The 22,629-nt window shown below is 49.4% G+C and overlaps 9 protein-coding genes and 3 non-coding genes across 12 annotated transcripts; 3 read left to right on the top strand and 9 right to left on the bottom strand.

Annotated features, from left to right (window-relative positions):
• Positions 1–473: 473 nt before the first annotated feature.
• On the top strand, positions 474–1,203 carry UREG_00825 (U3 small nucleolar ribonucleoprotein IMP3; the record flags this gene model as incomplete). The annotated part of the gene is made up of 3 exons (XM_002541265.1): positions 474–505; positions 555–939; positions 1,030–1,203. The coding sequence occupies 3 exons, from the start codon at positions 474–476 to the stop codon at positions 1,201–1,203; spliced, it is 591 nt and encodes a 196-aa protein (XP_002541311.1).
• A 623-nt stretch (positions 1,204–1,826) lies between these two features.
• UREG_00824 (uncharacterized protein) lies at positions 1,827–3,379 on the bottom strand (the record flags this gene model as incomplete). The annotated part of the gene is made up of 2 exons (XM_002541264.1): positions 1,827–3,215; positions 3,284–3,379. 2 exons carry the CDS (start codon positions 3,377–3,379, stop codon positions 1,827–1,829), a joined length of 1,485 nt encoding a protein of 494 aa, XP_002541310.1.
• A 1,922-nt stretch (positions 3,380–5,301) lies between these two features.
• Positions 5,302–7,369, bottom strand: UREG_00823 (uncharacterized protein; the record flags this gene model as incomplete). Its single annotated transcript, XM_002541263.1, has 8 exons — positions 5,302–5,388; positions 5,486–5,625; positions 5,689–6,037; positions 6,102–6,130; positions 6,185–6,575; positions 6,629–6,834; positions 6,916–7,011; positions 7,090–7,369. 8 exons carry the CDS (start codon positions 7,367–7,369, stop codon positions 5,302–5,304), a joined length of 1,578 nt encoding a protein of 525 aa, XP_002541309.1.
• Positions 7,370–9,050: 1,681 nt separating this feature from the next.
• On the bottom strand, positions 9,051–9,137 carry UREG_08004. The gene has a single exon. It is a non-coding gene; the product is annotated as a tRNA-Asn (tRNA).
• Positions 9,138–9,587: 450 nt separating this feature from the next.
• UREG_07987 lies at positions 9,588–9,661 on the bottom strand. Its single transcript has one exon. It is a non-coding gene; the product is annotated as a tRNA-Asn (tRNA).
• A 211-nt stretch (positions 9,662–9,872) lies between these two features.
• On the bottom strand, positions 9,873–9,946 carry UREG_08002. Its single transcript has one exon. It is a non-coding gene; the product is annotated as a tRNA-Asn (tRNA).
• An 820-nt stretch (positions 9,947–10,766) lies between these two features.
• UREG_00822 (uncharacterized protein) lies at positions 10,767–11,608 on the top strand (the record flags this gene model as incomplete). Its single annotated transcript, XM_002541262.1, is given in 2 exon segments — positions 10,767–11,448; positions 11,466–11,608. 2 exon segments carry the CDS (start codon positions 10,767–10,769, stop codon positions 11,606–11,608), a joined length of 825 nt encoding a protein of 274 aa, XP_002541308.1.
• A 699-nt stretch (positions 11,609–12,307) lies between these two features.
• Positions 12,308–13,660, bottom strand: UREG_00821 (uncharacterized protein; the record flags this gene model as incomplete). The annotated part of the gene is made up of 5 exons (XM_002541261.1): positions 12,308–12,335; positions 12,502–12,846; positions 12,901–13,059; positions 13,129–13,543; positions 13,600–13,660. The coding sequence occupies 5 exons, from the start codon at positions 13,658–13,660 to the stop codon at positions 12,308–12,310; spliced, it is 1,008 nt and encodes a 335-aa protein (XP_002541307.1).
• Positions 13,661–14,478: 818 nt separating this feature from the next.
• On the bottom strand, positions 14,479–15,433 carry UREG_00820 (orotidine 5'-phosphate decarboxylase; the record flags this gene model as incomplete). The annotated part of the gene is made up of 2 exons (XM_002541260.1): positions 14,479–15,146; positions 15,277–15,433. 2 exons carry the CDS (start codon positions 15,431–15,433, stop codon positions 14,479–14,481), a joined length of 825 nt encoding a protein of 274 aa, XP_002541306.1.
• A 611-nt stretch (positions 15,434–16,044) lies between these two features.
• Positions 16,045–16,382, bottom strand: UREG_00819 (uncharacterized protein; the record flags this gene model as incomplete). The annotated part of the gene is made up of 2 exons (XM_002541259.1): positions 16,045–16,222; positions 16,348–16,382. 2 exons carry the CDS (start codon positions 16,380–16,382, stop codon positions 16,045–16,047), a joined length of 213 nt encoding a protein of 70 aa, XP_002541305.1.
• A 552-nt stretch (positions 16,383–16,934) lies between these two features.
• UREG_00818 (uncharacterized protein) lies at positions 16,935–18,653 on the bottom strand (the record flags this gene model as incomplete). The annotated part of the gene is made up of 4 exons (XM_002541258.1): positions 16,935–17,140; positions 17,206–18,211; positions 18,269–18,309; positions 18,374–18,653. 4 exons carry the CDS (start codon positions 18,651–18,653, stop codon positions 16,935–16,937), a joined length of 1,533 nt encoding a protein of 510 aa, XP_002541304.1.
• A 657-nt stretch (positions 18,654–19,310) lies between these two features.
• Positions 19,311–21,211, top strand: UREG_00817 (uncharacterized protein; the record flags this gene model as incomplete). The annotated part of the gene is made up of 4 exons (XM_002541257.1): positions 19,311–19,380; positions 19,434–19,549; positions 19,623–19,823; positions 19,895–21,211. The coding sequence occupies 4 exons, from the start codon at positions 19,311–19,313 to the stop codon at positions 21,209–21,211; spliced, it is 1,704 nt and encodes a 567-aa protein (XP_002541303.1).
• Between the last annotated feature and the right edge of the window lie 1,418 nt (positions 21,212–22,629).

Below are 22,629 nucleotides of genomic sequence, written 5' to 3'. Positions count from 1 at the left end.
TTGTGAATGCTATGTATCGCACACTCAAATCCGATAAATATTATACCTCCATATATATGAATTTTCTTGTTCTATAGGGCACTCATGTCACACGTATGTTTCCTCTCTCTCCCTCCTCTGTGCCTCGTCTTAGGGATAGTCGGAGTCTAGAGGGTTCATCTTATGCGAGACTATAAAATCAGCGGGGTCTAGTATTTTAGTCCCGTTACCCATTTCCTTTGGTGTCTCCTTCCAATAACGCTTCGTAGATTTCGTCAGGAGAATCAGTTGTGCTTCAGGCATCCTTTTTGCCAAATTGGGGCGGGGGCAGCTCAGGTGCCAAGATTTCCCAGAATAGCACTGGCTCTGATAAAGTTAGTTAGCTCCTCACCGCCTTCAAACTGCCGCTCCAAAAAATAATCGAAAATTAATCGCAAATCGTAGCTTTGTGATTATATACCTCTCACTGGACAATTCTTTACGCATTCGCCAAAATGGTTCGCAAACTAAAGCATCACGAGAAAAGGTAAGCCGGAAAAACCTCACCAATACTCTCTCCATACTCCCTCCCACAGCAACATTTCTAACACCTCGTCCCCCAGACTCCTCCGCAAAGTCGACCTCTACACCTACAAATCCGACAACAACCACCGCGAAACCACCATCCGCCAACGTTACCACCTCCAAGACCCCCTCGACTACAAAAAATACAACGCCCTCTGCGGCTCCGTCCGCCAACTCGCCCACAAACTCTCCGCCATGGACCCGGAGTCGCCCTTTCGCCGGGAGATGGAGGCCCAGATGCTGGAGAAGCTGTGGGCGATGGGCATCCTGAAGCAGAATCGCGAGCAGGGCGCGGGTTTGAGTAGGGTGGAGAGAGAGGTGACGGTGAGCGCGTTTGCGCGGAGGAGGTTGGGCGTGCTGATGTCGAGGAATGGGATGGTGGAGAGTGTTTCCGCGGTGGGTAGATGAGTTTTTTTGATCTTTGATCTTCAGACCGGAGGTGGGAGAACACGAGCTAATAACTTTTTTCTTTTATTTTTTGGTTAGGCTGTCAAGTTCATCGAGCAAGGCCATGTGCGCGTTGGCACCGAAGTCGTCACCGATCCGGCGTTTTTGGTCACGAGGAACCTGGAGGACTATGTGACTTGGGTCGATTCGAGCAAGATAAAACGGAATATTCTCCAATATCGGGAGAAGTTGGATGATTTCGACCTTTTATGATGTTTTGCGGAATGCGTCAGCGGCGGGTTTAATCGATTCTGTTTGCAATCGACGTTGTCTGGCAACGCTCCCGCGGAAATTTTTCCAGGCTTGCATAGTACTTGCGGTGTTTTTATACCTTGGATAGAGAAAATATGTGGCGGGCGTTTCCGGCGAAAGCTTTCTGCAGGGCTGGGGTGCTTAATGATATGGAATGGAATTCTACACCGGATGTCAATTTATCAAATCATTGATATGATTATATTTCTATTGTTATACGGTTCAATCATTGATAATACCATATCGAGTATTATGTGGAATTGAAAGTACTCGCTTTCACGGTCGCGAAAAGGTGGCTAAGGGACAAAGAACAGTATGTATGCCATCAACTCCAGAATATGCAGCTTGCGCCGATATGCTCCAAAACACACGAAACATGTCATGCTAGGCTGAAGGCTGGTATGGAACGACTGCAAGAAGGGTCTCAGGCCGTTGGAAAAGGTACCAGCTAATATCAACCGTCAGGAAAGCATTGACAATGTCAAAGGCAACAAACAAGAAACGCTTGATCATAGTATAAACTTGGGGTATCTCATGAAGGCAAAAGATAAAAAAGCTTCAAGGTCAATATAGAGCTATGATTTTTAGGGCCGTCGGCCGAAACAGAGTCGACTCCTCACGCCTTTGTACTGGTCGGAATCATCATCAGCCGTCAACATTCTAGTAGTCGTTAACCGGCCTTTAGCTTTTGAGGTCTGTTCGGCTCCTGGTTGCTCGTCATCGTCATCGGGGATATCCATACGGAACCGCCTCACACTACCCTCGTACTTTTGTTTCCCTTCTTTGGTCTCGTCAAAGAATGGGATGCGTTGGTCCTTGCTTTGACACCATTTGGGCGCAAATCGCCTCCACATTCCACGGATCCCACGGGTGGAGCGGTCAATTTTCTCATATTCGCGCCGGCGAGTGGTTGGGGAAGTCCAATCGATCACGGTGGGTGGGATTACTTTGTATGCCGGGACAGAATCGACAGGCCGTATCTCGTCCGCCGTTTGGGTTCTAGAAAGAGGTCCCCAGTGGCTTCGTTCCTCAGTGTCCCGCGAAAGATCTTCGGATCTTACCGGTGTTGATGGAGACCGGGTAGGGTGTAACAGTGGAACCAGCGATGGCGATCCCGCCGAATTACTCCGTGCAAGACGTTTGTTCGTTGTTGAACAAGTCTCTTGTGGAGGCTCCATCTGCCCAGAACCAATGTCGTTTGGATGGTCCCTTGACTTTTCCACTTTTGAGGTTGGCGTATTGTTGTCAAAAGATTCAAATAAGCGACGGCTATCACGATGAAGCGCAACTAAATCGCGCTCCTCTCGGTGTGGTGGAAACTGGCGCTCGGAAGTAGTAGTCCGCGACAAATGGAGCTGACGATAGGGCCCTGTTTGGTTGCGACGTAAAGTAGACTTTGAACCTGAGACGGATGACGATCTGGACGTGGTTGGTGTTTGGGATCCTTTTGAAGAGGCTGCTCCTTTCCGCCGAGTCTTCTTGCTCTTCTTTGGCTCTGTCTCCGAAGGTGTTTGTGGAGTAGTTGAAGGTAGTTCCGTATCCAGCATAGGAGAGCTGGCCCCGGCTGGCTCTACCTGTTCCTCCATATCCTCTTCACCGTCGATCGTGGTCGCGGATGATAGGGGGCTGGGCGGTTGCGAGTCTGTGGGGGTGAGTGATTCAGCGTTGATATCGGTCACCTCGAACGCGGTATAAAAGGATTTGCTGTCGGAGACGAAACTCAAGGGGGATGGGAGGCCGCGAGCTATGAGGAGGGGTGAAATGGTGATGTCGAGTTTTCGATCTGGCGCACCATGATGCTGGGGAATGTAGAGAAACTGAGATGCGAGAGCAGATGCTGTGAGCACTGAGCCTGAGCCTGAGCCTGAGCCATGTCTGTGTGCGTCGTTGCCAGGGCATGTGAGGGCATCTCCCTTCATCTCGCGGTCAAGCGGCGAGTGCCTTTTGATAGCGTCGCCAAACAAGAAAGAAGGCTGCCGTGAAGTCAGCAGACTGCCGTCAAACATGTGATTTCCGGCACATTCAAAAGAAAGACACTCACTGAACTGCAGAGAGCCTGGCCACAGTCAACAGGCACAGCAATGTCGATGTTGTTTTTTAGCGAAAAGGCAAACCAGAGCTCAGGGGGGTTCTGCATGTGAAGTTGTGGAGGAGGTCAGTCACACTTCATGCTGAGATGACAGCCCAACATGATAAGTCCAGCAACTGGTGACATTGAAGGGATAACAAAAACAAAGCAGTCAATCAGGCTCGAGATAGAATGTCTTTTTAAGATGCGCAGAAACCCCGTTGAGACGGTAGTTTGAGCAAGCATTTGGCGCTTTGCTCCCCAGGCAAGCAGATTGCAGACGGCCCAAAAATAGGCGCCATGTTTCTTTTAATATCCAAAGCGACCAGGAGCGGTGACCCGATATTCATGCTTTTGCCTCAGGTTTTCAAGCGGGGTACTCCATCCGCTGCGGTGATTTGATGGATATCCCGTTGATTGCTTGTCCCTTGGCTTCTGTCAAAACAAGAGCACCACGTTCTCTTCCCGAAGTCTGAGCAGGACGGGCCACATGATTCTCGCCAATCTAAAGCGTGATGGCAGCCACCGAGCACGAATTGTGACGAATCACCCGCCGTGGAAGTGAAGGCGGGCAGCGTTCGCATTGGCCCCGGAACAGATCATCCATTGAGTTCCCGCCCAACAATGGGTCCTTGCAGGCGCTAATCAATCTTCGAGTATTGACGTGGTCCGCGATGCAGGGGAAGCAAAGGCCTGGACGGGGGTTTCTGGTGTGGCTACTCCATCTGCTCCTCTGGCCATCGTGTTTGAGATCCTTATTACTTGCGGAATCCTGGCGCTTAACTACGGAACCAGGGTAACTCATCGTTTGAAGCCAGGATAAATACTCCGGACTCCGGCTCGGAATTGGACTTCTCGCCTTCTGGAAGCGCATTCTCGACTCACAAAGGTTTTCAAGATCTCTGTTGCTGAATTCTATTCTGCATTAGCGTTGAGCTTGCTGGTCAACTCGATGCAGTCTTCGGCTTACGGCACGCAGGAGGCCCCCAATATTGTCATTTTCGTTGCATTGCGACAATTGCATTTATCGATCCTCCTTTATTTGCAGAGGTATCCAGTGCGAGATTTCGGGATGGTATGCCTTGCTACGTCTCTCTTACGGAATACTGAGAGTGGTTTGTGAAACAAATATGGACATTAACGAGGGAGTCAGTTATCGGTTTCGCAAATGGGGTGGCTTCTTTCAGAACCCGAAGACAATCTCGATGCACAGCTCTCAACTATTATTTGTCGTTCTTGCATGAGCGGAAAAGCACAGACAGTGCGAAGATCCGGTGGTTGAAATTCAAACCCAATCATCTTGACCGAGAAAAGCTTCCAAAGGTCAACGATGGAATGTCCCTCAGATAGAAGAACTCTTCTCTTGCCCCTTTCAAACCAAAATTCAACATCAACATCCTTCTTGATTCTGGAGCAGATTATCATTTTCAATCCCAGGACGGCTCATAGTCATCATATGGATGGGTAAAATGCCCTTCACCCTGGCTAAAGTCCAGACTCGCTCACCATTGTTTATGGTGGGACTTTTTGCACGCCTCGTTAACTAATAACTCAAACGAAAACGGGCCCATGGTGCTTGGACCCATTTCCCGTTTGTCAGATTTCCACTCCGAGCAGTCAAACTCCGATTTCGCGCGATGCAGCGGGGAGACTAAAAAGGCGCATCTTGCGATTGCTCCAAGCTTCACCGCTCAATGAAGAAGAAGATGCTAATTGGAGCGAACGTCTACTGGAGCCTGTGGACCAGCAACCCGAAAAAAGGGATAAAAATGATCAGCGTGCGACTGCGGAGGACAGTGATATAGTTCAGTCCCCAGCCTTGAGTTCTTCTCGAGCAGACATCTTCGTGCAATCAATCCACAGAACACAAATATAATAGATGGATTTGAACTTTCTTTAACTCCAATTTAATCTTCTTTGCATTTGCATCCTTCATTTGCCTAACTACGTTCGTTATCGAGTACGGAGTAAACTAGGAAAATCAAAGCGTTCTACGCCAGCTTTGCAGACCCCTTCCTCTCCAGACTCATAGCACGTATATCAATTCGGGATTCTCTCTGTCCGTGAGATCCAACCACCTATATTTCTGTCAGTTTCTGTGACCATTTGTTTCCAATTGAGAAATATTACATACTCCTGGTTTGGCAATCTAGCATATCCGGGCTCCGCTCTTACTCGAGCTTTCTCTGCGTTCTTCCTCCGGTACCACCAGAGGATGAAATAACAATCAAGGATGCAAAGAGCCCAACAAACCATGATTGTTATTTTTGCCGGGACATAGTCTGGTGCATGTTCTGGTCGGAATGTTTGCGGACCTAGGAGCGAAGCTTTTAGCCAGCTTGTCGAATTCAACCTACTACCATTTGCATTTCACCAACCGATGATATTTCCGGCACAGTACCCCATCAAGTACAACGCCGCGACCGTCGTCTTTTTGGTATAACCAGCTACGTTGGACGATATGATTCCCAACATGCTGATAAATGCAGTCGTGACCGCAAGGGTCAATGAATATCCCACAAGCCTTCCGGTATTTTGTGATTCAGGTAAGGCGATCATCAATATTGCGCCAAGGATACCCACCCATAGCCCTCCCGTTGAAACGATAAGCCGTTGCTTGAAATAATGCATTCCAGCGGCGTTGAGCATGAGCGATATCACTTGGACGGCTCCTGCAGGTGCACCGTACAGCAAGCTTTCCTCTGGTGTATAGCCAAAACTAACAATCTGCGAACGACTCGTTTAACATGGAAACCGTCTACCTCCTTCTCCCCCCTTGGCTAGCACTCACCAGTTGGCTGAAGAAGTTCGAGATTCCCCCTGCTCGCAGTCAGTAAGTTATTATGGATTCGTTCTTCAGCATTGATTTCGTACCATTCGGGATTGATGAGACAATGCCGTAAAATACGACTGCCCAAGTAACCGGATCTGTCAAAGCTTCTTTAAGCTGATACATTTTGAACTGTTTGTTTCCAATCCCTTGCTGGTTTTTTCGAACTCTTTCAACTGCCAGTTTACGCTCGTCCTTGCTCAGCCATCTCGCATTGAGCTGGCTGTCCGGAACAATCCACCAAAATAGCACCCCTAGGGTCATGGTCAAGAGTCCGGTGGTAATGAAGAGCGTTTTCCAGGGCTCAATGGCGGTTCCATAACGTCGTGATCCCACCGCGATACCGTATGCGAGCACCGCACCGAAAATTTGTGCCCAGCCGTTGAAGGAGAACCAGAGGTTTGTCCTGATTGCCTGTTCAGACTTGGTATACCACTACTCCCGTGTTAGTGGCTTGTTGGCAAACATCCTATGTTGTTGTGACGTACCTGTGATGTGATGAGAGCGAAACCCGGCGTTACAGCAGCCTCAAATACTCCCAGGAAAAATCGGAGTGCAACGGCACCGGAGAAATTCTTCACAGCAGCAAAACATGTGAGCACCAGACCCCAAATGATCATACAAAAGGCGGAGTATTTTGCTAACGGCAGGCGCTGTAGAAGGCGAGTCGTGGGCCATTCCCAGGCCAAATACCCTTCACTCTCAGATCTCGTCAACAAATATACTTCTGCACATAGTTATTGTTCTAAGGCAGTGGAAAAATAACACTGCTTACCGAAGTAGAACATGCTTCCAAGCCATTGGTAGTTGTCTCCCTTGAGGTGGATGTCTTCTTTGAGACCCATGATGCTCGCATATGATAGAGTGGTCTCTACGATTCAAGTCGTTCAAATATCCGTTAGTAGCTCGAAAAGGCATATGCAAGACAGTGATTTCTGCATCCACTTACTGTCGAGGTAGTTCATGCCATAAATGACACACATCAACGGCAGAAGATGCCAATCGATGGTCCTCAGCAGTTTCTTGCTAGCTTCTTCAGTCAACTCAAGTTGTTCGCCATCGGTGTCCGCAAAAGCTTGCAATGCTTCGTCTGCATCGCGCGACGGCTTCAGAATCTTCTCCGGCGGATATTCTGGGTCATTCTTCTCCAGATCTTGGGGCTCAACATCGGCTCCCACGGCAGCTTCGGCGGATATAGCTGCAGCTTGTTTGTCGCTGTCGGTCGTCATCATGTATCGCTCGTTTTCACGAAGATAGATTTCATTTCGCGTTTTTCCGGGTGGGAAATGTGCGGGGTTTTAACCTGGGCCGACAAGGTGGTATCAGGAGCGATCGTCGCTTTTGCCTTGGTAACTAGTTAACTGGCATAGCTCATGACAAGCCATCCCATCGGGCCCTCCCTTGCAACACCTCGTACAATCTGGGGATGAGTAGCTGCTTGTCCTGCCGTCATACTGGCACGGACGTGCGTGCTTCGTACTGCAGGACCCATTGCTTGGTAAAACATGCCAGTCTGGGCCGTGAAGATGGTGACCAACTGAGCTCGAGTCGCAAAGAGTAGTTAGCTACCTCGTATTGACAAGTGAATTCTCCAGTTCTCTGGTGAATGGAAGAGGAGAAAGTCTTAAGGGCGGCTGGGTGCAAAACCGCGCCGGAGCCAGACCCGGCCGAGTGGCCTCCCACCGCCGACGAGCCTCCCCCACAAGAGGCTAATTGTAGCTAAACCAGCTAGTCGCTTGGGCGTACTCTCAGGCGATGGAGCTAATGACTGATAATACCTGGGCATGCTGAAGGGGGTCTGCTCTTTGTCTTTGATTTCTCATGATGGCGCAGTTCTCAATCGCGGCTTTGAACTGTCGGTATTGAGAGGAGTTGGCTGTCAGCCGAGGCATTTCCCAAGTGCCCGAACGTCGAAGAGTGCATAATACGGAGTAATTGTTTGTCCTATGCAAGTGGAAGTTGGGTCCAGTATGGAGTAGTGTTTGTAGATCGGGAAAACTATGGGGATAGTCAAACGAACTGTACCATTCAAAAGGGAGGTAATGACGATCCAGAGATCTCTTCTAACTAACTATCTGAAGTGAGTCTCCTGAGGCGAGAATGACAGTAAGCTTGAGCTTTGGATCAATACTCCGCATCAATTCTCATCAAATGTGAGGTTGGCAAGGCATTTGACTTGGTTGGGCTTGACGCGGATAGAAGACGCTTTTCATGTGCACCGTCAACCATTATACAGTAACAAAAATCCGGCCTAAGATGAGCCAGTTAACATCCCGCCGAGAGAGCCATCAACGCGAATATCAGGAAAGGTGGGCTCCCACCGCAGGTAAAAATACCGTTACTTGGGTTATTTGTCAAGTATGGAAACCATGTCACAACTATCGAAGCCCCGACTCAGATCATGGTGCGCGAGAAGCTCCGTGGCCAAGTACCCTGAAGTTTTTGGTTGGGCGAACGATGCAGGCGAATACATTTTTCTACATGTCTTTGGTTGAGGGAGTGGAGTTGCAGCTGATATGGGGGTGATATGAACGAAAATGAGAAACTAACTATTTACTCCGAACTCGCAGGCATGGTGAAGTCATTGAGGACTCTAAAGCATGACAAAAATGACAGATATCTTGGTGAGTTTGCTTCTACTCTCCCCTGGTGTAATGTGCCAGCCTATCCTAACCCAGATCCGCGACAAATAGGTAGGTAGCCATGGCAAAAAGCCGTTATCAGAATATCTTCTCCAACCATACCCTAAACTCCGCTGGACATCTCAAGGTCCGGACTCTGTCAGGGAATTTCAAGACATACTGACCGCATCGGATCTATGTACCGCCTATCTGGATGCAAACCTTTTGCATTGAAACACAGACGGACTTCATTGTGCCGGTGCAAGGGGGAAAACGCCAAAAAGAGAAACGTCCCCGGGAAGGCTCGAACTTCCGACCTCCTGATGAAACCGCGGGATAACAGTCAGACGCGCTAGACCAATTGCGCCACGGAGACTTGACTGGTCACTGCAGGTACCTGCCCAGCAAAATTCGCAGAGCGGATACCGTGCCATACATACACAGGCTTCAAAATGCTAACTTAGAGAGACACCAAAGAACCCGAGGGAAAAGGCCCCATCTTCTTGCACAACGGAGAGCGTTCTTCCTCCAATTGTAGAGCCACGTCTAACCCCGTGCTGTAGAGTTTAGGAACCGGCTTTCTATTGCCATTTGGTTTATTCTCCGGAGAAGCGCTGCAGGGGTCCGGTGGCTGCGTTGATAGAAAGCTGGCGAAGGTTACCTGCTTCGTGATAACCTTCCCCAAATCTTGTATCTGTCAGTGAGCTTGGAAGGTGTGATTGTAATGCTTGGGTTGGTTGGAGATCGTGGCGGGCATAGAATGAATGATAATGTCCGTCCAATTGGGCAAAAAGAAGGGCAAAAAGAAAATGAAAAAGAGATATTGCGTCCCCGGGAAGGCTCGAACTTCCAACCTCCTGATTAACAGTCAGACGCGCTAACCAATTGCGCCACGGAGACGTTGTCAATGGCTGGCATCGAACAATTTTTCTGAAAGACAGCTCATCTCACTACAGGGCTCTACCGACAATTTCCTGAGCAGCAAAGCCTAAGTTTGATTCCGCAGAGGCAAAATGCGCGCTCGACCGAATACCAACCAAAAATGTTAAAAAACGGCGCTTAAAGCGCCTAAATAAATGACACAGAAATGCAAAATGCAAAAAGGATATTTCGTCCCCGGGAAGGCTCGAACTTCCAACCTCCTGATTAACAGTCAGACGCGCTAACCAATTGCGCCACGGAGACTTGCTTGCGGATTGGCAATTGCCAATGGCTCTTTGACGTAATTACCATACAAGGAACAGATTATGTCATGCTTCCTTTTACAAGGTTGGTAGTTCTAGCGACATCTTGAGATTTTGCGCTGGGGTGATCATTTGGTGCTTTTCTGACAGCCATACTTTGTTGAAAGCACATGTGAAAATTCAAAAGCTTGTTTCCGGTTCTGGGCACTGGGACCCTCTTTCGCGAGCTTCAGGGCAGGGATGAATTCGAGGGTAGTTGAATTCTGGGGCGGTATGGCCGCATTTCCACGTATAGGTATTTGCGATTTCGATCCTGCACATCTCTGATGGGTATTCCAGTGGATGGGGATCTGTAGCCGGAAAAGATGCGAAGGAGGAGCCCACGCAATGATGAATAGATGAATAGACGAAGAGAAAGAGGGAGGGTGAGGGGCAGCGGCACCTCTCAATAGCAACCTCTCTCCCCTCTCGTTGAACATTGACCTTCTTTCATGGACCAATGCCAGACACAGGGATGAGTTGGCGCCGGTGTGCATAGGCTGCATCCCAGGCCGCCATAGGAGCTCCCAGGAGGGATACGGAGCTGAGAAGTCAATGTGTCGCCAGCTTCTCCAATAACAAACCATTTGTCCTTCCCCTGATTGATTTCTTTGAGCGGAAGACTGATCTCTCCCAAGAAAAAGAAAAGGTCGGGTTGGTGAGGCAGGGCGCGTCTCCGGCGCGTGACGCGACGCGGAAGGAAGATCAACTTATTATTCTCCAACACTAATGCCGGGTAATCTCCAGTTCACGTCTTTTTCATCTCAGCAGGAGAGGATAACATGGCAGACTCCACGGAGATAGTCTGCATTTATTACGAACGTCCAGGCTGTATTGCAATGGGCCTAACCGGCGAGATTTGCAAGATCAACGATTCTGACGTTGTCAAATACCCCAGGTCGTACCCTGGCGAAACTGCATATAACGAGCTTCGTCTCGAGTTCATGTTTGTCGAGCGAAAAATCTATGAACGCCTCGGCCTTCACGAGGGAATTCTTCCGTACCACGGACTCTATAATGACTCGGGGGCGATTAAGCTGGCGTATGCAAAGAATGGTGATTTAGGAGCATATATCCCAGCGCACCAGGCTCCATCCCAATTATTTCGTGCCGCCTGGATCCGATCGCTAGTGAAAGCGTTCTACCACATCTATTCCTGCAGGGCGCTGCATCAAGACGTCAAGCTTGACAACATTATTGTCGATGGTGACCTCTCACTTCGAGTTGCCGATTTCGCCAACGGTGCCATATTCCCACTAGATGCAGACATGGAGGAGATCTGTGCACAAGACCCGCTGTCCCGCATTGACCTCCTCGGGATTGGTTGTGTCTTATACTCCATCGCACAGTGGACTGTGTACAGCTACGACTATTTCGAAAAGGAAAAATGGCCTGAGCCCGGCGAAGTCCCCAACACAGACAATATCATGTACGGGGAGATTACCAAGAGTGCTGGGGAAACAAGTATGACACTATCCAAGCGCTGTATGAGGATTTTCAGACGCTGGACGAGGAGCATGGGCTGGGAAAGGGGCACGTATTGCCGTTTACTCTGTGGTTTTGCCTGGTGCCAACTCTGCTGTTCGTTTCGGGGCATTTTATCTGCGAGTTCATGCCAAATTGAATGGGCGCTCGGTATTGAAGCATATGTAGGCTATATTCCCATCGACGCCCAACAGGCGCAGTCTTCTCTTCCTTTATGTCATGTCCATCCATGATATCGGGCGTGGGCTGCTCGGACGGACATTCAGAGAGAAACAACTTCCGGGACGCTATCAACTTCGGCGCCAGTCTAAGAAGGAGAGTGATTACTTGGGAGCGGGTCCAAAAAAATTGGAAAAAAACATACAACAGCCGGGATTCGCTGGTGGTCACCCACCCAACTACTAGCCGGCCGGCAAGTGGCTTGAGTACGGCTGAGCGGACGGGAAGCCCTATTTTCCACTTCCTGTGGTCGTATGTGCTAGATCTTCTCTTGCATTGGTAGTTGTATCCATGTCTAGCTCTATGAACAAAAGAGAGGAGAATCAAAAAGACATACAACAGCTGGGATTCGCTGGTGGTCACCCACCCAACTACTAGCCAGCCGGCAAGTGGTTTAAGTACGGCTGAGCGGACGGGAAGCCCTGTTTTCCAATTCCTATGGTCGTATGTGACATATAAGTTCTTACACTAGTAACTATATCCTACATAGCTTCATATCAAAAACAAGACCAGAACCACCCAAGGAGTTGTATGACAAGCCTCTCAGAGAGCCAACAGGATTCCAACAACACCAACTATCATGCTAATTACAACTTTACTGGGAGTAAGCTGAAAGCCTTCAGAGGATCTGCACCGTATCACACCCCCTGTTCTATTAGCTGCGGCTGATAATGCGGTCTTAACGGAATCACAGTCAAGATCAAGTTCGGAGTCAACTGAAAGATCCGTGAAATTCTTCAGGTTCGGAAGTTGGACACTGTACAGTTAAATTAATATATGACAGACTTATTTGATATTATAGTTATTACATACCTTGATATATTGCCAAAAAAACCAATGAACTCAGCTTTCTGGAATGGAAGGTTGATATCAAGTGGAGTGGAAGAGGTCACTGTGATCGAAGGGACACGATCGATCATCTTAGGCATTGAGAGGCTGATACGCATGTGAAGGTAAGCCACAGCCCCTGATGTTCCGCAAGAAGATAGATCATACCTTGCAATATCACCACTGATAAAGAAACTTAAGTTTGAGGTACTCAGTTCGGGAAAGGAGACATTGAGCCGGTCTCCATGTATGGCAAGACGAAGATCAAAGTTGTACTTGATGTAGCCTTCATCTAAAGCGGTGAGGTTTGACAATTTGGGAATATTAAAGCTATTGATCCTTATTAGCACTGGAAATGTTAAAAGTTGTTTAGCGAAGGCTAACCTCGATAGCCTCCCTTCGATCGTTAGATCACCCATAGTCTGTAGTGAAGGGAGGGAGAGATCCAATGGGGGGTAATTGGGAGGAGTGGTGGGCCCGCAGTACTCCTTGTTGCAGATTTTGCATCTTTCACCGAAGCGCCGCAGTGAGTCGAGATTCAGGCTATTATGTAGTGTTATAGATTAGCGGGTTGCCGATGTAATACAAGTTCTGCAACAGTAAAGTGCCTACCTGGTGATATTTCCCGAGACCGAAATATACCGAGCTTCCTCCAGCGATCTAAAATCCACCGTCGCAACATCCTGGACCCTTAACTCCCAGTGCACCTTCTTCAGCTTTGGAGCAGACAGTTTAGCCACAGTCGGAAAGTCAACGATGAGACTGCCTCCCAGGTACTCCAGGTCGGGGATGTCAATGGACGTTGGCGCCGGATCAGATTTGTGCGGAAAACTAGGTTCTTGCTGAAATGCAGAAGTAATATTCCGGACGTTTGGCAGGCGGAACGAGCCGGTGTAGTTGGTTCCGATGAAAATGCTGCCATCCACCGTCGTACACTTAGCCGCGATTGTGTCCAGGTCGGATTGACTGTACACGTAGAAGACACGACCGTAGTCCCCTGAGGTCGGGGTGCACAACTCGGCCACGGCTAACGACGAGGACGGGTTAGTTACGTTGAAGCGGGATTCAGGGGAGAGAACCTACCAGCTGGGAGCATCCCCACGGCCAGCGCGAGCAGCCATTTCCATGTGGTGGGAGATTTCATAACGGCTCAGAATTGCGGTTCATAACGTATGTACTTGGGGATGAGGAAGTCATCTCTCTCTGAAGTCAGTGGCGCTTCTCCTGCTCAAGCCCTAAAAAATGTCGCCTGGATCGTGTGCAGGGATTTACTATAGTTTTAACTAGTGAATCCCGACTGGGGCCAACTATCACCAAAGCCCACAATTCATGTTGGCCCCTGGAGAAGATGCAGTTTCACTTTGATGAGTTCTTTCGCTGGAAACGGGTCATATACGGGCAGAATACATTTATGTGTATATCCACAAGTCATTCAAGAACAATGTATTCAAAGAGATATCATATGTGGTTATATTTTCTGATGCTGTGGTTAAGCTTTCGGCACGTTTCTGACATGCGCAAGGGGCGATTATCAAAACTCTAGATGATTGTTATCGAGAGGCTGAGAACTCTATGCCACTTTCAAATGTATCCAAGATTCTCCCTTCTATTCGGATAGTTGGTACCCCTATGGATCGTGTTGGGTTCATTATTATTTCCGATCATAAGCAAAGACCTAGTTACAGGGATAAGAGCACCGGTGGCTTCAAAACGAGGACTGAATGGCTCATATAAATAGCCAATAGAGGCAGGGGTTGCTGTTGCTCCTCGCTATTATCGAAACTCGTCGCATGTTCTATGATATAGTTATCCGGGAGTAAAAAATGGCCTGCAAACTCGAGTCTTCTAATTCATTGAGGGTGAAGACATGGAAATTAGCCTGCTCAGAGTTTTTGAGAAGCTGTTCGCGAGCCTGTGACCTCGTTTGATTTGACTCATCTAGAGACAGCGTATAATACTATTTCATTTCCGCACTCTTTGCAAGTAAGCGTTCCAACCGGCGCTCTGATATTGCCGCGCAGCCTCAACCGGATCAGGGGCGGCATATATCCCACGACCGCTAATGATGAAATCCGCTCCACCTGCGATAGCTGATTCCGGAGTCTGATATTGCTGCCCCAACGCATCGCCCTTTGAGGCAAGATTAACCCCCGTCGTGAAAAGCACAAAATCCTCATCCTCCGCTTTGCCAGCCGTGTCCACATCCGCCAGAGATCTCGTAGCCACAAACCCCAGAACAAAGCCCCTATATTTCCGCGCCATCTCCACCGAAAGCTCCGTGTATTTGCCGGTGGCCAGGCTGCCCTTCGACGTCATTTCTGCGAGGATCAAGAGCCCTCTGTGCGCCGCATGGGGAAAGTCCGGCGCTGAAGCCACCTGTGCCAGCGCGTCTATGATCCCTGGGCCGGGAAGCATGGTGGCATTGACGATATGCGCCCATTGTGAGATCTGCAATGCACCGCCATGATACTGCTTTTGCACCGTGTTTCCGATATCGACGAACTTTCGGTCTTCGAAGATGAGGAAGTTGTGTTTTTGGGACAGGGATTGGAGGCCGGCGATGGTTTCGGAGGAGAAGTCGGAGAGGATGTCAATATGTGTTTTTAGGACTACCATGTAGGGGCCGAGTTCTGTGCCGTGGTATTAGTTTGATATCAATATGCAAAAGAAAATTGGGGGAGGGGGTGCTGGCGGGGTAGCGGAAGGCCAGTTGATCATGCGTATACGACGGAAAGGGGAGATAGGCCAAGTGGAACATACTGTCGGCCAAGTCTAAAAGCTCTTGCGTCGTCGTGACATCCGCCGAAACCACGACATTCGATTGCTTTTCTGCTGCGATCTGGAAGAGGCGGCGTGCGAGCGGGTTGGGATGGTCCCGCCCGCGAACTTCGTACGGAATTTGCGATTTAGAAGCCATTGCAATTAAAGGCACTTGGGCTTAGCCGAGGGGCGTATGAATGGCTAGTAGAGTCAATAACCAGTGGACAATGAGATTGGTAGCGACGTGAAAGCTCTCGTTGATTGTAACTTTCTAGTCGCGGTGATTTGCATTGAGGTGAGACACGGTGGCCGCGGGGCAAAGCAAGCTCCATGATTGCGACAAATCTACTTCTCGGTCACAGCACGATTTTACTCATCTCAAATTAAATCATTAAGATTGCAATGCGCTGCCTAGTCGTACAGTCCAATTGATCCCGTCCTCTTTTAATTCTTCATGAACCAGCTCCATCCGGGGAGCCCCATTCCAAAAACACTGACAGCCCAGAGCGCGCCCTGCACGAACCAGAAAGGAATCCCAATATAGCGTCCACTTCCACCCTGCCCTCCGCCGTAAATGTACCCCAGCATGAACAACGTTCTGAGGCCGACCCACGTGGTTCCAAGGAGAGTCGCGGTATTCGGATGCTTTAGGCCGGCAAAGAGGATAAACGCCATCGTCTGGGGCATATTTTCCAGGAAATTGGCGTGCGCGCGTTGCGCGCAGTTGAATTTATGGGCTTTGGGCTATTAAGAAAAGAGAAAAGAGGGTTAGTATATTGCGAGTTGGTGGGAGGGGAGATGCAATATTACGTTTTTGGCGCATTGGTCGGGAGTGGCATATGAGTGCGGGTATGGGACGCCTGCCGCCTTACGAAGGCCTGTCGTGATGTATCCGTGGACGAAGCCGAGGAATGGGATCGCGCCGAGGGCGATGGCGACGACGTTGCTGTGTCACTTGGTTAGCAAAGGATAATTGTATGTCTATATGTCACGATATCTCGCAAGCTGTCCGACAGGACAAAGTAAGGCTGATAGAGACAAGAGAAGAATGCGAAGATGCCGCATACATACCCGTAGTTGCTCGGGACTGTGAATGAAAGCGCCATTTTGTTCTGCTTTGCTTCAATTTCTATCGAGGAAAAGACGTTGATATTAGAGGATCGAATTATTGATAATAGCTGTGGAACACAAAGATAGATAGATACGCCTCTCAACAGTTATATATATGAGAGCATGCTTTGGAATGAGACACTTGGCCTTTGACCGAACATTCGACCGCGAGAATCTTCAGCCAGGATGTTCCGAAACTCCGGGCCCCCTCGGCGATTCACAGGCAGCATTGGGGTACGTCGGCACCCTTGGAAACGCATGCATCCAATTCAAATCCGCGTTGGAATGAACCAGAACCATGAGAGCCGCGGCGCCGTTCTTCTTGGCTTTGGTGCTGCGGTGATTTGTGTTGCTCCGCTCGGGATCAGGCGCGTCTTTTCATCCGATGATCACAAACATCGTGTCCCCAGAAATGATTCATTCAATTGACTGCGGTTAACTAAGTATCCAGGCCTCTTCCCTTCGCGAAGCAAAAAAACAAAGTTTCTGATTATACGCTTTCTATAAACCAACAACAACTCCCGGCTGCATTCCAACCCGCTGGTTAATCATTTCAGGCCTCTGCTGATACTGCCATACTTGGCTTGCCACGCGAAGAAATACAAAAGCGCTCCCAAGGGCTGGCCAACGAGACAGAAGCTCAACCAAAAAATCGCATTGCCCATGACTTTGCCAGCCTGGCTGTTCATCTTCTCAAGTGGTACAGTTGCTGCTATCAGAGGAAGTTGTAACATCATGCCACCGAACGCGACGCCTGCCAGCACGTTAGAAGACGATTCTGCGAGATAAGTTACGATACAGGGTTTTTTTTCTACTTACCAATGACGTTATGCGTAGGAATACCGACAGCCAATTCATGCAGCAAGGCCGAAAACGTAAACACGGTTACGCTGGCCGCGAAAGGACTCCATCCCCGCCCAATAAGCGGCGAGAAGATGTGCCGTTTCATAAATTGATACACGGGAATGTTCCACGTCCGCCAGTATCTACCCACGCTTGGACTGTTCCACCAGTCCTTGTAGAATTCGCGGTCGCCAAACTTCAAAACTTCCGCCAGGGCATTCAAGAACGACTGGAACAAAGCATAGAACCCCGCCAGCCAGATAACTAGGGAGATAGTCGATAGCTTCATCACACGTTCCGCGATGGACGCCCACTCTCGCAGCGCAATCTTTTCCAGCGCGTTCAGCAGCGTTGGCGACGCGTACTGCGCAGATATAATCCACATGAATACGGCGAGTCCGCAGAATTCAGCAACTCGTTTGGCCACAAAATTCCATCGAATATAGCTCGTTCTAGGATATACCGGCTGATAGACCAAGGTGGGAGCCAACCAGAAGTAGGTAAGGTTTTTGATCGTGATGTTTCGAGGGTACGGGCAGGAATCATAGATCGTTGGAAGGTTGTTCTCCGGTGATGGATGCAAAAATGCATGGCGAAGGTCGCGATTAGTAAAAGCATAGGAGCAATTCTTCAGCCACACGACAATGGCGTGCATCTCGCATAGGGTTCCGATGCCAGGGTGATTGATGTAGAAGTACACCGAGTATGATGTCAATAAAAGGCACACACTGGCATTTACCGTGTGCGCAATGGCGATGTACACCCACGTCCGCCGGAAGTCTGGCTGTTCTTCCATTTGTTTGCCGTTTGGAAGATCAGACTTCTTTTTGCGGCCTATTACGCCTTTAACTTGCTGCGCCGCTGCGAGCTCAATCAGATACGCGATGAAAAGATGACAAGGGACAAGAGAAAAGAGAACAGCTCCCAGCACCAGATCTTGTTTGCGGTAGTCATGGCAGCGGAGACATATCAAGACCCCATACTAAAATCTTGTGTCAGTCAGGTTTGTAGCTCGGATTGGAGTGCAGCGTGACCGGACCTTCATGAAGTTCTCTATAATAAGTCGCAAATTCATAACAACTGCGTGGAAGAGGGTTATTAGTGCTGTTACCTGACGTTGAAGCCGGCGTGCTCATGAACTTACTCAACACGATAACCACGAGGTTTCGGAAACCGAAGAAGCTTGGAGAAGCGTTTGAATCGCGGCTGAGGCAGGAAGCCCGCGTTTCTGAGTGGTATGCTGCGACATGGCGATACTTGCTTCTCCGCTTCAGCTCTGGTATCGCTGTTGCTGGTCGATCGGGCGTGGAAGCTGAGCCCTGGGAGGATTCCTCTTCCGAGGTTGTTGTGGGCGTAGGAGTTGTATTCCTGCTGCTGGACAGCGCCGGAGGAGTCGGGATAGCTGAAGCTCCGAATTCAGGCATCCTTCACATCCAATGAAGATATCAGATATTCAAGAGAGAGGAAATTGTTTCAAGGAGGAAGAATTTTTTCATTTCGTGCGAGTTCCGAGCATGTGCAAGGGCTGGCGCATCGTTGATATCATCACCGGTAAGAAAGAGGGATATCGTCACGAGCTGGCGGCTGAGCCTCTATTCATGTAGTCACCGTGATGTAGGCAGATCGAATAGACGGTCAAGCCATGGTGATTGCCTGGCGGGAAGGAAGGGCAGCAGTCCCATGGATATCAATTGAAGCTTGAAGGCAGTTCGGCGCCGGCGGGGAGTTTCCTGGTTTCATGGGAGCAGAGTTGACGCTAAGAGCAGAGGGTGGCGATCAGAGCATTTCACAAATTCACTAGTACTCCGTATTGGGCATTTTGGACCAAGCTCGAGCTCATTGAGTGCTCTCTGCTGCAATAATATGATGGGATGAAATGGCAGGCAAATCCACGGCTATTCACCTCAGTTAAGCTATTGTCTGTTGATTCATATTCGCTAGTTAGCATTTGTGATTCTCACTGAGCTCCTCTTTAACCACCACAATTAGCTACTGAGAAGTTTCATGCGACCAAACGAATTCCTCCTCCGCCACCGTCTCCTCTCCAGCAATTTGACGCAACCCGTTCGCCAGAATTGAAGATGGCATACCATGATGAAGGCGCTACGGAGAATCAGTTCATACCACGACAGTCAGGACCGCGAAGACCACGTAAAGACCTAACCATGCTCGACCCATGATACACACACGCTGATAAACACTAGGACCGGTTACGGATTACGGCTCGTCGCTAGTTCAATGGATGCGTGTACGGCAGCCAAAGTACAAGGGAGGGCATCGGCTAGAATGGGAACGGCCGAGTGCGAGTTATACCGTGGACGTAAGTTGTTCTACCATCCTCAGGCGAAGTCTTTGGGCCTTGAGTATCTATTAACAAACCGTCGTCGCGATAGATGCTTCCTCCCTTTGCCGCAATTCACTCTCCGGTAGATACGATTCCTGTTCGACATCTACATCAGTCGATCGGAAAGTCGAAAAAGCCCATTACAGTTGTGAGATGGACGCCGGAGGGCCGACGCCTACTGACTGGCGGGCATACCGGAGAGTTTATGCTATGGAACGGCACGGCGTTCAATTTTGAGACTGTCATGGATGTAAGGCTCCTAAGTTCGTCCAAACATGAAATGGCTAGATATGTTGCTGATTTTTTTCCCCTGATTTACAGGCACATTATGATCAATACCAAGCGGGCGTTACATCTGCGGAATGGTCATACAGTCACGAATGGCTAATATCAGGTGGTCAAAGAGGAGATATAAAGTACTGGCGCCCTAATTTCAATAACGTCGAGACGGTAGATGACGCTCACCACGACGCCGTCCGGGATCTGGCTTGGTGCCCTAACGATACAAAGTTCCTCTCTGCTTCTGATGATACGACCCTCAAGATATTCGATTTCAATGCCAGGTCTTGCGAGCTGGTGTTAACAGGCCATGGCTGGGATGCAAAATCGTGCGATTGGCATCCTACAAAAGGGCTACTTGTATCGGGCTCGAAGGACCACCAAGTCAAGTTTTGGGACCCAAGGACAGGAAGATGCCTGACCACTTTACACAGTCATAAAAATACGGTTACGACGACGAAATTTTCTCGAGTAAACAATAATCTACTTGCAACCTCATCGCGAGACCAAACGGGGCGCATTTTCGACCTACGGATGATGCGCGATATCTGCATTCTCCGGGGTCACGAAAAACCGATCTCCTCGCTGACCTGGCACCCTATTCATAGCACTCTCGTTTCAACAGGAAGTGAGGATGGGTCCTTATATCATTACTTATTGGACGAACCCAACCTGCCAACTGGACAAGCTCCAACCGTTGCGCCCTACGACACCACGGATCCCACCAACACTCCCGCCCAGATCATATTCCCAGCACATCGAATACAGTTCGCACACAGCTCCACGATCTGGTCGCTCGACTGGCATCCCCTTGGCCATATCCTTGCCTCTGGATCTAAGGATAACTTCACCCGCTTTTGGTCTAGGGCTCGCCCTGGTGAAACAACCTATTTGAAGGATAGATTCCACATTGGTGAGGAAGCGGCCGAGGCTCAAGGTACATGGAATCGCGGGTATGGCCGTCGACAGATGCGAGAAGAGGAGGAGCAAGAGATCCAAGACGAAGCTGAAGGCCTCGTAGACCAAAAGCGGCCCATGGACTCATTGCTACCAGGAATTCAGGGTGTGCCGCCTATGGACGGTACTGGGTTGCCAGGCTTGATACCCGGCATTGGTGCTGCACATCCGCCTCCACCACCACCTCCCCCGGTCGATATAGCCTCGTCTATACCGCATATGGACCCCGGCCGCTTAGCTGCAATACTTTCTTCTGGAGCAATACCTCCTCCCCCTCCCCAAAGCTCGGGTCAGATACCTTTTCCGATTCCAGGAATAACAGGCCCTTTCCCGCCTAATCCCAATTTTCCGCCGCTCCCAAACCAGCTGTTTTCACACTTTGCACATCAACAGCAGAAGTAATACTTCATTGGGCTATAGATGCGTGCGCAAACGGCCAAAGTCAAACTTGAAGACCCAATTTACGCTGATGTATTTTGTATTTGGCATAGGAATGTAACGGCGTTAAAAGCGATACAGTGTTTCGATGGGCGTGGGTGAAATTATGCGGAGTTGGCATGAAAAGCTTCGACATGGGCTGGCACCCTATTTGCGAGGATCAAAGTCCGCCTTGTATAGAGAAGCTAGAAAGTATTAGAACAAGTGTATTGATGCAGCCCCATATGAATGGCAGCCATGTCGACATTTTGAAGCTTCCAGCTTCGTAGATTGCCCCGAGACTATATTATTTAAATATCGCATCAGTTACGCCAGACCTTTTCCAGGAACATAGTCGACCGGGAAGCCGGTACTCACAGAAGCCCGACCACACTCCCAGCCAGCAACCCTTCCAAGCCTGCGATCACAATGTAAATGACAGGAACAGTCCATATGGCCTTCCAATTCCGCCATTGAGTAGCCACCGCACACAAAGATGCAGTAATATGCGCTCCGCCGTAGAGTATCAGGGTCCAATAGAGCGTAAACCGCCAGACGTCGCTTGTGAAGAAGAGATACTGAGCTTGGTTACGGGGTGGGTGGATCGGAGGGTAGAGGGAAGGGAAAGGCGGAGCCCGGTAGTCCCCTGACGCCGGCATTGCACCATGCAGCTGAACGGATTTCCATCTGGGTGATTCAAGAACTAAAATGCAAACTCGGCCATCGCGATTGTCAAGAGACCGTGGTCGAAAGCCTGATAGCACGTGACTGTATTGTGTGGCTACAATCCCTGTCCAAGGGACCTCAACACTATGTAACAGACAACCGTCCCGTCACAGCTGAGGACAATGCTAGGTATCCATGTCTAGCACATTCTGGTAGATCCATGGCAACTTGACAGGCAAGTCAGTGAGTTTTGTGTGCGGGCTCAGTGAGAGAATCAGGTAATCAGGGATGACAGTGATGGGATGCTTGCCCCAAACCCCATGCTCTCAGCATCTGAACATGGCCTCTGCAACTGTCTGGATGGAAATTCCAACGCTGCTCCTTGGCTGCGTTGAAGCGCTCAGCGTGCAACAGTGAATTAGCAGGCCATCTCGAGGCTGACATAACTATCATTTGCGGATTTTGATCCCTGACTCTCCGCATGGCGTCGTCCACAATCTGGATCTGTCATTGGCGGTCCCCAATCCAGGAGCAAAAAATAAGTTGCAGAACATTGAGAAACCAACGAGAGTAACCTCATGCTCGTCATCAATCTTATCTGAGTTTTGCGGAGAAGCTTTCATGATATTCCGACCTCGTGTTGATTCTTCATTTCTTTCTCGAAGGCAAGCTTGAAGAAAAGAAAACGGCATCATCCAACAGTTGTGCGACGGTGCTTTCTTCCGTCTTCACATCGG

Source organism: Uncinocarpus reesii, genomic scaffold (genome assembly GCF_000003515.1).
Source record: "Uncinocarpus reesii 1704 scaffold_1 genomic scaffold, whole genome shotgun sequence".
NCBI classification, from domain to species: Eukaryota; Fungi; Ascomycota; class Eurotiomycetes; order Onygenales; family Onygenaceae; genus Uncinocarpus; species Uncinocarpus reesii.
The sequence above is the reverse complement of the archived record's forward strand: the minus strand, read 5'-3'. Positions and strand labels throughout refer to the sequence as shown.